At 50.0% G+C, this 17757-nt stretch overlaps 1 protein-coding gene across 1 annotated transcript; it reads right to left on the minus strand.

Annotated features, from left to right (window-relative positions):
• Positions 1 to 2051: 2051 nt before the first annotated feature.
• Positions 2052 to 17589, minus strand: TRIB3 (tribbles pseudokinase 3). The gene is made up of 4 exons (XM_070381528.1): positions 17329 to 17589; positions 13416 to 13706; positions 9555 to 9847; positions 2052 to 7579 (listed from the first exon to the last, which is right to left on the minus strand). Exons 2-4 carry the CDS (start codon positions 13704 to 13706, stop codon positions 7090 to 7092), a joined length of 1074 nt encoding a protein of 357 aa, XP_070237629.1. The 5' UTR covers positions 17329 to 17589; the 3' UTR covers positions 2052 to 7089.
• Between the last annotated feature and the right edge of the window lie 168 nt (positions 17590 to 17757).

A 17757-nucleotide genomic window follows, 5' to 3' on the forward strand; every position in this document is an offset into this window, starting at 1 on the left:
AGCCACCATGGAAGCCCTTGGGCTTCCTCACTCTTGGTAGACATTTTTGCTGGATATAGAATTCTAGCTGGGCACCTTGAAGATAGCATTCTGTTGTCTTCCAGCTTCCATGGTTGGTGTTGAGACATCATCACCTGTCAGTCTAACTGCTGTTCTTTCTTTAAATAGCTTTACCAAGAAATAAATTATATACTATAATATCCACCCATTTAAAGTGTACAATTTAATGGTTTTTAGTACAGAGTTGTGCAACTATCTCCATCTCAATTTAGAACATTTTTACCGCCCCCAAAGAAACCCTGTATCCATTAGCAGACACTCTCTATCTCCTACTCTCTTACCCCCCAGCGCTAGTTTACTTTTGGTTTCTAGAAATTTTCCTATTTTGGATACTTTATGTAAATTTAATCTTACAATGTATGGTTCTTTGTGATTGATTTCTTCCATTTAGCATAATGTTCTTGAGGTTCATCCACGTTGTACTGCTGTTCTTCTGAAAGTAATCCCTGTTTTTTTCTTTTCCCTCTGACTGCTTTTAAGATCTCTGTCTTTGGTGGTGTGCATTTTCACTATGATGTGTCTGTGTGTGAAAACATATGGAGTCTCTTAAATCTGTGATTGATGTCTGCTTTCTATCTCACTAGTTCCCTCGTAGCCACATCTAATCTGTGGTTTAACCCATCTGTTGAATGTTTTATTTTGGTTTTTGTATTTTTCATTTTAGAAGTTCAAATCCTTTTAGGTTTTCAAATTCATTACATTACTTGATATAACTTCTTATAGTTTCAAGCTTGTTATAGATTTAAGTGCATTAAATATTTCTCTTTTATAATATGTATCTGATAGTATTGCTATCTGAACTCTGAGTGTCTGTTTCTGCTGGTTTTCACTCCTGTTGGCTTTTCTCTTCTTCCGAGCCTGCTGGTTTCCTAGGTTCACGTTCCTCTCAGCCAGAACACATTTGTACTGGAGGCAGAAACATTTTTTTTCAGCGTTCTGGTCTTAACCTGTTCCTTCAAGGGAAGAGTTGGCACTCATTTGGGACACCCTTCAGCTCAGTGGGTAGACTCTGTAATCACGCAAGCCTGCGTTCAGTCCTATGTGTGAGTTAGTCGCTCAGTCGTGTCCACCTCTTTGTGACCCCATGGACTGTAGCCCACCAGGTTCCTCTGTCCATGAATTCTCCAGGCAAGAAAACTGGAGTGGGTTGCCATGCCCTTCTCCAGGGGAATCTTACTGAATCAAGGATCGAACTCTGGTCTCCTGCCTTAGCAGGCAGATTCTTTACCATCTGGGCCACTGGGGAAGCCAGTAATAAACATGAAGATCTCACAGAGTTCCTATGCATTAGGATTTCAGGAACAGCTTCTTAGGTAGTTTTAGCGCAAGGTCTCTCAGGAGTTATAGTTAAGATGTTGGCTGGGGCTTCAGTTATCTGAAAGCCTGACTGAGGTTGGAGGATTAAAGCCCACTCACAGACTTGGTTGGTGCTGGTTATTGCAGAATGTATAAGTTCCTTGTCACATGCATCTCTCCATAGGCTACTTGAGTGTCCTAGCAACGTGGCATTTGGCTTTTCCTAGATGATCGGAGAAGGCAATGGCACCCCACTCGAGTACTCTTGCCTGGAAAATCCCAGGGACGGGGGAGCCTGGTGGGCTGCTGTCTATGGGGTCGCACAGAGTCGGACACGACTGAAGTGACTTAGCAGCAGCAGCAGAATAGATGATCCAGAAGAGCGAGGTAGAAGCCATAATATATGGTCTATCCTTAAAGTCATGCTCTTTATTTTTAGTTTCCTATTAGTTACTGTTAGCCCAGCTTGGGGTAGGAGGGAATTATATAATCCCATGGATACCAGGTGCTATGGATCACTGAGGGCCATCTGGCTATCACATATCAAATGAGATAAGGCACATAAAGCACTTAGAACCATGCTTGGCATGTCATATGTGCCCAGTAAACATTAACCATGCCTAATAAGTGTCTGGCTCTGCTCTGGGCATGTAGGATCTGCACAGCAACCATATTTACTCACAAACATTTATTGGGTGGCTCTGTGTGCCAGGCGCTGTTATTGGAGTCAGGGAGACAATTATAAACAAAGCAGATACTTAGACTTATGAAACCCACACAGACAAACAGATGAGAATGTCCTGCAAGGTGGTGCTAAGTGCTGTGAAGAACCACAAAACAGGCTGAGGGGAGAGGGAGCGAGGATGGAATAGGGCTACGCTTCTTTCCACGGGAAGCTGGCACAACTGAGGTGGTGATTCAGATTTTGACCCAGTAAAGCTCCCCACATCTGTGAACCCATGCTAGCATCACAGGCAGGTAGAATTTATGCCCAGGTTACACCAATTTTACAAACAGACACAGAGAGGAGCTAACATGAGTTCTCTGAGTCCCCGAGGAGGCAGGCTTTCTCCAAACACAGAGGTTCTCCAACTTATCCAAGTTGGAGATGCTCAACAGCATCACCTAGGGAGGTTGTTTTTATTATTATTTATGTATTTATTTATCTTTGGCTGTGCTGGGTCTTTATTGCTACACATGGGCTTTCTCTAACTGTGGCGAGCGGGGGCTATTTTTTGCAGAGAGGAAGCTACTCTTTGTGGTGCAGGGGCTTCTCATTACAGCAGCTTCTCACATTGCAGAGCATGGGCTCTAGGCACACAGGCTTCAGTAGTTGCAGCTTGAGGGCTCTAGAGAGCGGGCTTAGTAGTTGTGGCACAGGAGCTTACTTGCCCCTGGGCATGTGGGACCTTCCCAGACCAGGGATTGAACCCATGTCCCCTGCATTGGCAGGCAGATGCTTAACCACTGGACCACCAGTGAAGTCCCCTTGTTGCTTTTTGAAACCCCAAGACCACCACATGAAGGAGCCGGCACTGGGATCACATGGAGCAGAAATGGTCCTCCCCAGCCAAGGCTCTCCCTGGAGACGAGTGAGTGAGGCTAAGCTGCCCCGTGGAGCGGTCCGCTGTCTGCAATTGCAGGAACGACCAGCATCACATTGATTGTCTGTTGACCCAGACAATCACAAACCATGACGTTTGGGGAGTTGTAAAGCAGCAGATTGATACAGCCTAGTTACTGGGGAAGAGAACTCTCCTTCCTTCTCTTGTAGCAAGTTTTTCTTATTCTTGGTAATTGACACTAACTGCCCAACAGACAAACTCCAAATTGTAGACTTAACACAGGAAGCTTTGTTTCTTGCTCAGTAAAATCCAGTGTGAATCTGGTAGTCCTCCTCTCCGTTCAGTTCAGTTCAGTTCAGTCGCTCAGTCGTCTCCGACTTTCTGCGACCACATGGACTGCAGCACGCCAGGCCTCTCTGTCCATCGCCAACTCCCGGAGTTTGCTCAAACTCATGTCCATTGAGTCGGTGATGCCATCCAACCATCTCATCTGCTGTTGTCCCCTTCTCCTCCCACCTTCAATCTTTCCCAGCATCAGGGTCTTTTCAGATGAGTCAGTTCTTTGCATCAGGTGGCCAAAGGATTGGAGTTTCAGCTTCAGCATCAGTCCTTCCAATGAATATTCAGGACTGATTTCCTTTAGGATGGACTGGTTGGATCTCCTCTATTTTATAGCTAAGGGAACACAAGGCCTCAAGGTGGAAGGGAAAGACTGGTATGGAGGCCTACCAGCTCTCAATCGATTCAGCCCAGAAGTGACCACCCTTACGTCACTTCTACACACACATTATTAGTCAGAACTTGTCCCGCTGCCTGAAAGGGAAGACAGGGCATGTAGCGGAGCACGGGACACAGTGGTGATGCCTGTCTTTGCCACAAAGAACATACCACAGATAGAATTAATTTCTTCATTTGTGTGGTTACCTGTTTAATATCTGTCTCCTCTGTTGGACTGAAGTCCATGAGGGCATGATCATGTTGCATCCATCTCTCATGGGGCCTACCCTACAAGTGGCATTAGGAATAGTTGTTGAATTGCTAGTTTAATGAATAATTGGGCAGGTCATGGTGTGATCTTTTGTATTTAGCTCCCAGTTGCAGAGAAAATCCCCAATTAAATGTCTAACAGTTCCTCCCTCCCAGTAACACATATGCATTACCTTTGATATTGTAAATCTCTTACACAGTGATCAACCAAAGAATACAAACAGAACATGAAAGTCCCTACTAGTTGCGGCCAGAGGTATGGCTATGTGCATTGCTTGGTGAGAGAAGATTTACATTTTTATGTGATAGTTCTCATTCAGCTGCCTCAGAGTAGACTTGGCAAAAGCTCCTGCTTCAAGGCAAAAACCAGGTGAGTTTTTCCCTGTTGTGTGGTTTTGGATGAATCTTGTGCTCTCTCTGAACCTCATTTTTCTTGTCAGTGAAATGACAAAAGCACTTGCTTCATAGGGCTGTTGTGAGATGGTGATGAGTCTCTGTGTAATAAAGACCTGCCACTTGGCAGCCCCCGTTTTATATGAACTGTCCCCTCTTGCTCTTGCTACTTGCGCACAGCTTGTGATGGGGCAGGGTCTTTTCGAGGCTGGATGGAAGGGTAAAGGTTGGAGGCAGCTCCATGAGACCCTAGATACAGCTGGGCCCTCTTCTGGGTCATGCTGGGTGCACAGAGAGGAGGCTGACTTGTCCCTGTCTATATCAGCATTTGCTGTGTAACAAAACACTAAAACTCAATGGCTTAAAACAATCATTTTATTTAGCCCCTGATCCTGTGGGTCAGTTGGGGAAATTTTCTGGTCTGGGTCAACCTAACTGAACTCTGCATTTTCAGTCAGCTGGAGGGTCAACTGATGGCTGGGCAATCTAGGATAGCCACCCTCACCTGTCTGCAGTTAGCAAGCTATTGAGGGAGCTTCTGCAGTTCTCTTCCTCTGCACTTTTTCCCACTACTCCTCCCTCTCAGAATTTGATTTTGTGCAGGTATCTTTCCCCCACCATCCCAACTCCCAATATGTAGCATGAGCCTCAGGGAAACTGCTGGAGACTTGACATGATAATTAACATAACTGCATTTCCTTTGCTGGTGATTGGTCAGGAGAAGGCACACCCAGGTCTGGCCAGTGAGGAATGTGGGCAAGTCTGTTCAGAATGCTCCTAGGAAAGCTTTCCTCATCCCATGGAAAAGCTATGGAGAGAAATACCTAACTTTGAGGGCTTGTTATGCCTGCTGCTGCTGCTAAGTCACTTCAGTTGTGTCTAACTCTGTGCGATCCCAGAGATGGCAGCCCACCAGGCTCCCCCATCCCTGGGATTCTCCAGGCAAGAACACTAGAGTGGGTTGCCATTTCCTTCTCCAATGCATGAAAGTGAAAAGTGAAAGTGAAGCTGCTCAGTCGTGTCAACTCTTAGCGACCCTATGGACTGCAGCCTACCAGGCACCTCCGTCCATGGGATTTTCCCGGCAAGAGTACTGGAGTGGGTTGCCATTGCCTTCTCCACTTGCCACTGCCAGGCACTGTTAATTCTAAGTGCTTTAAATAAAATAACCCATTCAACTTTCTTGGGTTAGGTACTATTATCTCTCATTTTACAGATGAAGTCTCTGCAGTATGGAGTGGTTAAGAAACTTGTCAAGGGTCAAACAGCTAGTGAGTGTTGGAGCCAGGATTTAATTCCAGGCAGCCTGACTCCAGAGAAAGAGTTCTCAGGTACCACCCTCCTCCTTCCTCTCTGGTCATGGGTCTGTCTTAGGTGACACCACAGATGGTTGTAGCCATTGTGCCAGCAGTTACCTAGGACAGCAGAGCCAAGACAGAATGAACGTAGGGAGCCAGGGTCCTTTCTAACAGCTCTGTGGTGGTTTAGTCATCAAGTCGTATCCGACTCTTGTGACCCCATGGACTATAGCCCATCAGGCTCCTCTTTCCATGGGATTTTCCAGGATTTTACTGGAGTAGGTTGCCATTTCCTTCTCCAGGGAATCTTCCTGACCCAAGGATCAAACCCAGTTCTCCTATATTGCAGGCAGATTCTTTACCCACTGAGCCAGATAAATAAATGAGCCCTGAAGCCCATCCCCTCTCTGCCTGTTGACTTCCTGGTTCGTCTCCTTCTTTCTTTCCACTTTGACTCAAGATTTCAGTGACTTGCAGTCAAACAGTACCCTGAGACATCAGAACATCCAGAAAGAACAGAGTGAATGAGAGAAGACCCACTGGGTCTTCTATTCTCATGAACCAGTCGGCTGAGATTGAGACACAAGGCCTCCGACCTTTCACCCTGAGGCTGGTTGCAGAGGCACGGAAAACTCATAAGAGATGGGGAGGAGAAGATGGATGAAATATGTAAGAGAGATGACAGCATTTCATAATTCCTTTATGAGGCACAAGATAAAAAATACACACTCATGGCATATAAACCCATAGTGTTAATGTAGGGTCCTGAACCTGAGACTTTCCAGGAGGCCAGGGGACAGAACTTGCCTGATCTTGGTGCTTGGTCCACAGAGATGGACAGGCCTGGGCCCTCACTCCAAATTACTCTTTCAGTAAGATGAGGACCAGCCTCATGTTTTGCACTCCTGATCTTCCAGCCTAAATCCTTGGCTCAAGCCTGGATGGAGAAGCCCTTGGCCAAGAGGACAGAGCTGCTGGGAGGAAAATTCCCAGCCTGGTCTGGGCTCTAGGGTCCTGAATCACAGGGGAGAGGCCTGGAGCCTTTGGCACAGGGATGCTTCCATTCCTCTGAAAAGGCATGAGATACAAAGGCAGCTGGGTTGTTTGTGACAGGGACTGTTCCATGTCAGAGGTGCCTGGGTATCAGCACGAGTGGATGCCAACCCCTGCACTGTGGGTGCTCAGTGTAGACACTGACTCATGGGCATGGAAAGTATTGTCAGCTCTGAGCAGGACTTTGTCTCTGTTATTCACTGCTGTGTTCCCAGCATCCGGAACAGGGCTTGGCACAGGGAGCTCCTGAGAAGGACTCGGTGGGGCACGAGCTCATCTGCACAGGTGTTTGTGTCCAGCATGCTCTGCACACACCTCCTCCTCTCTCTCTCCCAGAAGGCACTTAAGGCTTGGCTCAGCTCAAAGAGGCAGAAGAGAGCTTAGAGATACCCCAGACTCAATCTGCTGTCTGCAGCTGAGAGTCCAGTAAGGTGACATCAGCCATAGAGACCCATATCTCTTTCTCCTTCCTCCTCTGCTTCCTCCAGCCCCGGCCCTTCGGGGACCACCTGGTCAGCCTCACAGTGGCGGGACCGAGGTAGGGCTGCAGGGATGGCATTTTCCCGCAGCCAAGGGTGCAGCAGGATACCTGAGGCTGTGAGCCGCTCAGTTGGCTCCCTTCGGAGGAGACAGCGGACCAGGCAGCGGGCGGGGGCCGAGAGGCCCTCAGGCAAGGCAAAGGCGCCACGGCGGATCTTGCCAAAGAGCAGGGCAGGCTCTGAGTCCTGGAAGGGGTAGTGGCCGGCCAGCATGGTAAAGAGTGCCACACCCAGGCTCCAGACATCTGCCGCCTTGCCTGAGTAGGATGCCCGGGAACTGAGGATCTCGGGGCCCACGTAGGCTGGGCACGCATGCTTGTCCCACAGGGAGTCGTCAGGCCCAGTCAGCACACAGGCATCTTCCAGGTTCTCCAGCACCAGTTTCGTCCTACATGGGCAGAGAGACAGGGAGTCAGCCAGTGGGACCCCCGCTTCTACTACCCCACATTGTCACCCTGAGTGGCACCCATTTCCCCAGTACCAGCTGGCATTTGCCAGACATGAGTCAGTCCTGTGAGGCTGGTTGGCTGATCCCATTTTACAGATGAGGAAGTCTAGGCTCAGAGACGTTTATTCATTTCTCAAGGTCACACAGCAATTAAATCTGAACTAGGACTCTGAGAGGAACACATTTTTCCAAATGTCTCTGGGGTCAAATTCAGGTTCTACTTGTTAACTTGCAATTTGGCCTTGAGTGATGGCTTCACCTGCCTGAACCTTGACTTGGGGGCTGGGGACGTGGGGCTGTGCTGAGGGGCTGAGGGCATTAAAACTCTCTGAAGCCAGATGCAAACTTGGGGTCTAGGCAGGAAACAAAATGAGAAACAGGAAGTGGGGACTGTGTCAACTATCTCAGCACAAACCGACAGTTAATATTTGGGAGTGTCCACGGCATACCTCACCCTGAGCTAAGCTTGTATCTATCACACCTCATTTCCCCCTCATGCAGCCTGTGAGGAAGATGCCATTTTGCAGCCAAGGGAGCAGGACTGAGACTGAACCTTGGCTCTCTCCTGCCCAGAGCCAGTGCTATAAGCTGCTCATATAGTTCCCAGGGTGCCTCCATGGTACCCCTTTTCCACAAAAGAACCCAGAAATCATATTTTAAAGGAAAAAAAAAAAACAGGTTTTAAAAAGTTGGCAACCAACTTCAATTAAAACCACAAACGAACATGACCCATATTGATGTATGGCAGAAACCAACACCATATTGTAATTATCCTTCAACTAAAAGAAAGAAAGAAAAACAGGAAACAAGCAAAAAAAAAAAAAACCCCACAAATGAACAGGTATGTGGTGCAAAGAAAAAAAAGTGTGTGGACCAACCTTAGCAATTTCTGCTTTAAATAACTCCCACAGAGTGGTCTAGATTACTTTAATAGTAAGCATAGCATTGCCATTGCTACTAATCTCATTTCTGTGGTACTACTTCCTGGGTGCCGGTCTGAAAATGCTGACCAGTCCTGTCAATCACTGCACTGGGGGTGAGCGGAGATGATAGCATTATTGGCCCATTTTACAGATAAAGAAGTCAAGGCTCAGGCAGATGAAGCCATTGCTCAAGGCCAAACTGCAGGTTAAAGAAGTAGAGCCAGAATTTGGCCCCAGGATGATTCCATTATCTATCATTTACTGATGGTGGGCTCAAACTTTTGCCTTGAAAAGGGAAGAAAGCACTTTTCTCACTTCTGGGAGGTCTGGGGGTGTTGTACTCACCCTAAGCTTGAAATTATTTGAAAAGCTGCATATTAGCTTAAAAATCATTATAAAATTTACATTCTACCTATTACTCAAAGCATGGTCATTTTAGTATAAAATGTAAAAGGAAATACCATCTTTAAAAGGAAAAACCACCTTCAGGGACTTCCCTGGTGGTCTAGTGGCTAAGACTCCACGCTCCCAATACAGGGGGCCCAGAGTTCAATCCCTGAACGGGGAACTAGATTACACATGTTGCAACTAAGACTCGGTGCAGCCAGATAAATAGTAACATTTTTAAAAAGAAAAGAAAACCACCCTTAGGCAAATATCATAAGAGTAACTGCTATGGAATAGATAGCAGTTTGTCAATAAAAACCCTCAAGGTTTTTAATGACAAATTAATGACAAAGAATTACCCAAGGTACACAAAGGGTAAATTAGGAGCCTTCCAGTGGACAACTTGGCAGAAGCCACTGTAACCAAAGACCGAGGTTAACATCACAGTAGTTCCTCTCAGCAGCCCGAATCTCCTGATAGAACCGGCTGAGAAGGCCCCATGGCTTCTGTGGTATTCTTGCCAAAAAACGCATCACCTCAATCTAAGTGTGACCAGAACATCAGTCAAGGCCAAACAAAGGGGCCTCCTCGGGGGCCACACTCACCTCTCCCGGTCGGTGAAGACGAAGCGCCTTAGCTTGAGGTCGCGGAGGACCAGCCCGTGCTGGTGGCAATGCGCCAGGGCGGCGGCCATCTGGCGGAAGAGCGCGGCGGCCTCGGGCTCCGGGAGGCGACGCCGGCGGCGCACCAGGCTGTGCATGTCCCCGTGCGGCCGCAGGAAGAAGGCGTAGAGGAGCTGCGTGCCGGCCAGGACCTCCGCCGGCCGGGCCACGTGGCCATGATGGGGCAGCCTCCAGTAGGGCTCCAGCACCGCCAGCCTCTCGCAGGCCGGGTACACCTGTGGGCAGAGCCTGGTATGAGCATGGGTGGGGACTCCAGGGGGCAGGCGGCAGGGGCAGGCAGCTGGGGCCGGCCTTGCAGCAGGTCACAGCCGATCCTTTAGGCACTACTGTGGGCTGGGCCCTGTGCCCAGCGCTTCCACTGCATGTCACTCAATACTGACCCAGCTGAGGGCTGCGTGACCGGCAAGGAGCAGAGCTGGGATTTAAATCCCTGTTCTCCATCATCTGTGCTCTTAGCTACAAGCTCATGTGCTCTTAAACTTGAGATATTCAAAAGTATATCAGGTAACCAGAACAAAAGTAACTCAAACAAGAGGAATCTGGAAGAGTAGACAATACAGAAGTAACCTTATGGTCGTCATCACCCATCATGGCTACCATTCTCTAGCATTCACTGCCCACCCACCCTTTCCTTCATCCCACAAGCAGGCATTGAATGCCCACCTGTGCCTGCCACTGGGACTATAACTTGACTGACAGCCACGGTCCCTGCCCTCCTGGTGCCCACAGTCCAATACATGAGACAGTTAAACAGGCCAAAAAACTAAATACTTACAAATTCTGATGAGCATGGCAAAGGAATGCTGGAATGAAGAATATCTTGGCAGGAGACACCTATTTTAGAAAGTATAGTCCAGAAGGGACTCTGGGAAGTGACCTGAGTGATTGAGATGCCCAAGGAGTAAGCTTTCCAGGTGCAAAGGCAGTGCAAAGGTTCTGAGGTAGGAAAGAAACTGAGCTGCTCCAGAAACCCAGCCAAAGCTCAGTGTGGCTGGAATGTGAAGGAAGGTGGGGCCTGTGGTGAGCGTGGTGAGGTCGTGGGGAAAGATGCTAGGGGCTTATAGACATTAGATGGAAGCCGTTCCATAGTCCTGAAAGGATGTTCAGAGGATGGTGACTTGGAAGCCACATGGCTCATCACTGGCAGAGCAGTCTATGCACTTTGGTTTATCTGCCTTTAAACCCTTTGCTTGTCATTTTGTCTAGGACATATAGCCAATAAAAATAAATAAAGCATATACACATTTAATCCATGAAAAGATGTAAGTACATGTCCTAAAGCAATTGGAGTGGCTTCGAGTAAACAATTCACAAACAGAGACTTTTTTAAAAATCAGGGCAAATGCATCCCTGCCTCTGAGCATTTACACTTGCTTTTTCTGCTACCTGAGCGTTCTCCTCTAGATACCCACAGGGCTGGCTTCCTCAGTTCAAGACACTATTCAGGTCACCTCCTCCAAGGTGGACTTCCCACCTAAGATCACCTGCACCTTCTCCCCTTCCCCTCTTCCCTCTCCCCTTTCTCCTAGCTCCTAGTTTTTCTCCATAGCAGTTAAGATAACCTGATATATATGTTACTCATTCACCTGCCCCATGAACTGTGATGGCACAGCTTGGCCCACTTTTTAGCCATATGTGGTGCATATTGCATGATGCACAGAGTATACAAGTGCTCACTGAGAGTTTGTTGAATTAATGAATAAGGCAATAATCTAGAAAGACAGGATGTTGATCTTTCTACATGCTGACCAGAAAAGCCTAGGCAATGTGGAAACAACAGGTCAGCTCCCACAGTTCATGCTGGGTGTAAGGACAGGCACTCCCAGTAGATTGCCCTAAATGTTCCTGAATATCTGGGGTCATGTGAAAGCTTCTGACTCCAGCTTGCCATGGTCATTCCTTTCGGTATGGACTTCCCTCCCTAGAGGGACCAGAAAAAACCTGTGATGCTACAGAAAGAGGACCCAGAGTTCATGGGTTCCCTAGAATACCTAGGGTAGACCTAGGAACCTGCATCAAGTGCCCAGAGCCCAGGTAAAGCTGGTGTCTGATGTCCGGATGTGGCCCCGCCCACTGCACCCCCATGAGCAGGAACTGGAGCCACTGCTGTTGCTTCCCCTCACCCCCCGGCCAACTGGATGGAGGCGTCAGTCCCCCTGCCTCTCTGTGCCTTCCCAAGGGGACCCAGCTCCCGTCTACCCCTCCCTGTGTACCTGGGTCTCCCCTATCCTCCTTACCTCTGCCCACCAGGGCAAACCTGCCCTGCTTGTATCTGAACCACCTGTCCTAGCATGGGGTTCAAGGCTCTGGGTTAAACCTGCCTTGGCCCAATTTCAGCTCTGACACCTCCTGGCTTTGTGAGGTGGCAAGTAACCCCAGGGCTTCCTGGGTGGCTCAGACAGTAAAGAACCTGCCTGCAATGCAGGAGACCTAGGTTTGATCCCTGGGTTGGGAAGATCCCCTGTAGGAGGGAATGGCTACCCGCTCCAGTATTCTTGCCTGGAGAACTCCATGGACCGAGGAGCCTGGTGAGTTAGAGTCCAAGAGGTCGCAAAAAGTCAGACACAACTGACTGACTAACACTTTCACGTTCGAGTAACCACAGCTTTCTGAGCCTCAGAACCTGTCCTCTCTCTACAGAATGGGCCCAATAATAGTAACTACCTCATAGACTGTGTGAATATTAGAGAGGATGCAGACTGCACGATCAATATAGTACCTTGTGCACAGTTAATGCCTACGATTATGCTTTCTCAGGGCCTCCCCTGGTGGCTCAGTGGTAAAGAATCTGCCTGCCAGCGCAGGAGATGCAGGTTTGATCCCTGGGTTGGGAAGATACCCTGGAGAAGGAAATGGCAACCCACTCCAGTATTCTTTCCTAGGAAATCCCACGGACGGAGGAGACTGGCAGGCTACAGTCCATGGGGTTGCAAAAGAATCGGACGTGACTTAGCAACTGAAACAACAGCAACAAATGCTTTCTCATCTCTGTCCTTGTGGGCCGAGACCTGGCAGTGTCCTGTAGGGGTCACGTGGCTCTGCCTATTGCCTGAATTCTGTCAAGAACCCTGATTTCTGTCAGGAGCCCTGGACCTTGCCCTAGGATCCAGGTCTGATGCCATGTGGCTTCATGCATGGCCCTTCTCTCTTGACCTCAGTTTTTCCATCTATAAAATGGTCACGAGTAGGCCCAATGACTTCCATGGTCCCAGGAGTTCTAATGTCTACCATATCTCATCCTTCCCTGGTGCAAATACCTTCAGTGGCTCCCCACAGCCTAGCAGGGCTTTTTCCTAATGCTTTCACAATCCGCGGCTGCTAGCTCTCGTCTGTCAGCCCTGTCTGCATCCTTTTCCCACTCACTCTGGCCATGATGAAGTCCTTTTCATGCTCTGAAGTGCCATGTTCACTCCTCTTGGCCTCTGACAGCTATTTCCCCTTCCTGGAACCCCTTTTTCCCATTTCTCCCTGGCTGACTCCTCCTCAGCCTTTTCTGACTCTGCTTTCTAATATACTAGAGGTTTCTCTTTGCACTCCTGGTCCCTAAGCCTCACCCCAGCAACATTTATCACACTATACAGCCTAAGCTCTGTATTCCCCCAGGGCTGGGACCATCTGGTTTACCTTTCTGGTTTCAGCTTGGCCTGGGTATTCACTGGCTGCTTTCCCAGTAAACACAGAACTAAATTACTATAAGGGGCCCTCAGCCCTGGCAATTCTTTAGAGCCAACGCCTTTTCCCAGCCCCCGTGATGCTCATGGAGATGGCCTCTGGGACATGTACCTTGCAGATGTACTCCGTGCCTGTGGGGCAGTGCAGAGCGCGATAGGTCCGGCTCCCCTCCTCAGGCTCCAGGAGAACATAGGGTCCAAGCCTGGAGGGAGTGGTCACATCCGGAGCATGAACAGGAGCAGGTGGTGGGTTCAGGGTTAGCGGGCAGGAGGGTAGCCTGGGCTGGGGCCCACTTCGAGCTTGTTTCTGGCTGGGACACTCAGTGTCTAGGTCATCATCCAGCTCCAACCGCTTCTTTCTGGAGGGGGCATTTGCTGGAACAGCCAGGGGGCTTGCTCGCATCTAGAAAGAAGGGGAGAAAGGCATTGAAGTCAGGCTACTTGGCGGCTCTTCTCTTCCTCTGCTGGTGGGAGGTTACACTGGCACAGCCTTTATGAAGGGTGACCTGGCAGTGTGCGTTAAATGAACAAAAGCATATACCCTTGACTCGGTGTCGCATTTTTGAGAATTTATCTTCCAAATAAAATGCTCACCAAAAAAATTAAATACGTGAAAGGCTGCTCATCAGTGTCGTATCTAACAGCAAAAAGTAGGAAACTCTCCCACATGTTGAGCAGTTGGAGGTTGGGCAAGCCATCATGATACAGCCACATAGTGGAATACTATACAGCTCTAAAAATGATCAAGAACTCTCTACATACTGATGCAATGGTGCAAGTACAAAGTTATTCCTACAGCCCATATGATAGAATCAATTAAACATCCATTTTTAGGACTGGTTAAATACATTATATTTCACCATACGTAAAATAGTTGTAGCCATTTAAGAGATTGAGGAAATCCTTTATGTGCTAGTTGGAAAAATCTCCAGAGTGAACTGTAAAGTGAAAAAAAAAGTACAGAGGAGAGATGGACTTGAAGATTGGTGAGAAGAGGAAGAAAGACTTTGTACTGTATCTGTTGAGTGCTGTAGCACGGGCAGTTATTACCTCTGAAAGGGAGGGAGGAATGGGAGGAGGGAGAGAAGAATGGATGATGAAGAATGATGCATGAATGATGTATATACTGAATGTACATGGATGTTTCTGGAATGACTAAATATATTGTCAAGTGAACAGAGCTAGCTGCTGAAAAATATACATGAAATGATCTCATTTATTTAAAAAACCCCACAAGTGTGTAATATGATATGTGTGAAAGTGTTAGTAGCTCAGTCGTGTCTGACTCTTTGTGACCCCATGGACTGTAGCCCTCCAGGCACCTCTGTCCATGGAATTCTCCAGGCAATAATACTGGAGTGGATAGCCATTCCCTTCTCCAGGGGATCTTCCTAACCCAGGGTTGAATCTGGGTTTCCTGCATTGCACACAGGTTCTTTACCATCTGAGCCACCAGAAAAGGCCTATTTGTATACACAGGTGTGTAAATGCACAGGAAAAGGTCTAGAAGGACCCAGGCTAAATTGGCCACAGCAGCTTCTGGCCTTCTGGGAGACTCCAGGAGTGGAAGGGATTTAGTAGGGAGGCAAGGGAATGTTCAATTTCAGTATTTTAAAATAAAGATTCTACACTTATTTAGTGCTTGGGTACTTCAAAACAGATGGAGTTTATTTCTTTTCTCAAATGTGAACTTCGTCTGCAATCAACTGATGGCCCAAGACCTACGAGAATCACAGGATCTACGTGTGGAGTTAGTCCACCAGCCAGCTCAGTTTTACCATCAGGTGAGAATGAGGCAGGGAGGCAAGGTGGCTGGAAGCCCCAGGATTCACTTACTTAACTGCAGAGGAAGCACCGCCCCCCGCCCCGTCCCCACACAGCTATGTCACTGTGTGCCAGTGTGGTGCGTAGAGGAGGGCAATGGCATGTTAGGGCAGAAAGGTTCTCTCCAACACCCATGTGCCCACCCATCCAGGCTCCAGGGGAGAAACAAGGAGCCCAGGTATGAGGTGTTAGAGGACAATGGACTGCAGCCAGGTAAAGACCTTCCAAACAGTCCCAGGCAGGATTAGAGGGAACATCACTCAGAGAAAGTTCTAAGGCTGATGCCCACCTCTCCAGTCTTGCTGCTCCCAAATGCATGGGCTGCCTTGGGAGGGAGGGAGCCACCATCTTGAACAAAAAGGCATAATCCCATTTTGGTGAGAATGCAGTAGGGGGTGGCTGTCATCAGATATTCCCTGGATCTCATCCTGTCTCTGACCCTTCCTGGCTGGGTAGCCCTAGGCAAGTTTTTCAGACTTTCTGTGCCTCATCTGTAAAGTGGAAACAGGATGCAAAGTCCATAAGATTTTGTGATGATGAAATGAAAATACAAATAAATTAACACGGCCCTGTTGCATGGTAGGGGTCAGGAAATGTTCACTACCATTGGCTCATTACTATTATTATTCACAGCTGAAGATGCTGAAGTGCTACCTTTGGGAGTCTCAGAAACTTCCCCAGGGATGAAGCTAGGATAACACTCTTTACTGCACTGGTTCTTCCAAGAGTAAAGCAAGATGATCCCTAGGTGTGTAGATGCTTTGTGTCCTGCAAAGCGAGACTCCCTGGAGTGACTCTCCCATGACTACATCAGTACCCCAGGCTGCTCTGGCCTTATCCAGGGCTCAGAGTCTGGTCCTGCCTGGGATGAGCTCCACTGGACAGATAGGGTAACTGAGTTTATAGATGAATACAGGAATTTACAGGCCACAGGGCAAGATTAGAATCTCTGCAGTAGGATGCAGGCAGCGCCTAGTTTCTACCTCTTGCTGGTCCTTGACCCTCCCAGGGGAATAGGGTGGGTCACACCAAACACATATTCACATAACCCAGGGCAGACAGGTGTACACGCGCCCCTCCCAAACACATTCCTCCAAACCGGCCCGCCATGGCACACGGGCAGGGCAGAGAGGGGCATCCATATCCTTAAGTGACACACCGGTGTCAAGTCTTGCCAAGGTCAAGGGTACCCTCCACCGGCAAGGGTGCAAGCACACGCACCGAGAGCTCTCCCAACTATACTCACGACTGTAGGACGGATACCAACAAGGCCACACGCTCAGTCTGTACCCCCCACCCCCACTCCAAGTTCCCACCTAGAAGGCAGTGGGCGGACTCGCCGCACCCTCAGCAGCTGGGCTCCTCTCTTGGGAGCGGAAGCGGCGGGGCGGCAGGAGTACCGCTCGGTTCCCGCCCGCGACCCCCTGCAGAAGGTTAAGCGGAAACCGAGGGGCTGCTAGAGGACTGGGAGGGGACCGGCAAAGGGAAGGAGGCTGGGCCCTGGCGCTGAGATAAGCGGCCTTGCCCGCACACCCCAGAATCAACAGGTACAACACACACCATTGGCAGAACCAGAATACGCGCGCATCCTACAGCTGGCGAACTGGTGGTCATCAGACTCGGCACATCTGTGCGCGCGCACAGCGTCCAGGCCGCCCTTGACCCCGCACCCGCCCCGCCCACAGGCACCCCAGTGCGTCCCGGCACGGCCAGTACCTGCCGCCCAGTGCCCAGGCCTCCGCACGGTCCTCGGACACACGGCCCCACCCGGAACCCATCGGCCCAAGCCGACTCCAGCAAATCCTCACGAACACATCTCACAGGTACTCGGGACCACCCGACTCCCAGGGACCCCATAGACCTCCTCGCACCCAACCACGGACCTCCCCGCACCCAACCACACACCTCTCCTGCCCGCCCCACACTCAGACAGACTCGGAGCGCACACCCTCCTCCCCGGGACACGCCTCCCCACCCCGCGGGGATCCACGGTCCCGCAGCCCGATCGGCCACACTCGGCGACCCCGCGCCCTGCGGAACCGCGTCACCTGGACCCAGCGGGAACACTCAGCCAGCGTCGCTCCCCCGACGGCGGGCTTCCTTAAAAGTTGTGTGTGTCTGTGTCTGTGTGTGTGTGTGTGTGTCACTCGCAGCAACTTCAGCCGCCCCGCCTGCCCGCCCCTCCCGCCCCCACCGAGTACCTTGCCCTAGCACGAGGCGGGGTCCTGGCGCAGAAAGAGCTCAGGGTCGCCTGGCACGCCTCGGTGGCCCGCGCTGCTCCACCGCCGCCGAGCTCGGCTCCGGGTGCGGCTCTGGCCTCGGTCCGGCAGCAGCAGGACGTGTGCGGAGCCGCCGCCGCTTCCGCTGCGAGTGTCTCTGGAGCGCGGAAAGCAGGGCTCCAGCTCCGGCCCGGGTGATGTAAACCTGAGTTAATCAGCCACCGCCTGATGCCCTCAGGCCGGGGATTGCACCATCCCCAGCTGAGCGCCGCCCTCCCGCCCGTCACCTCCAAGCCCGCCCCGCCCCTCCTTTGCGAACAGCTAGCTGTCCCGGAACCCCTCCCCTTAGCCCTCTAGGGGTGTTTTGCCTCCACCCCCCGACCCCTCCCGCTCAGCGGTCGAAGATTGAAA

Source organism: Bos mutus, chromosome 13 (assembly GCF_027580195.1).
Source record: "Bos mutus isolate GX-2022 chromosome 13, NWIPB_WYAK_1.1, whole genome shotgun sequence".
Taxonomy (NCBI): domain Eukaryota; kingdom Metazoa; phylum Chordata; class Mammalia; order Artiodactyla; family Bovidae; genus Bos; species Bos mutus.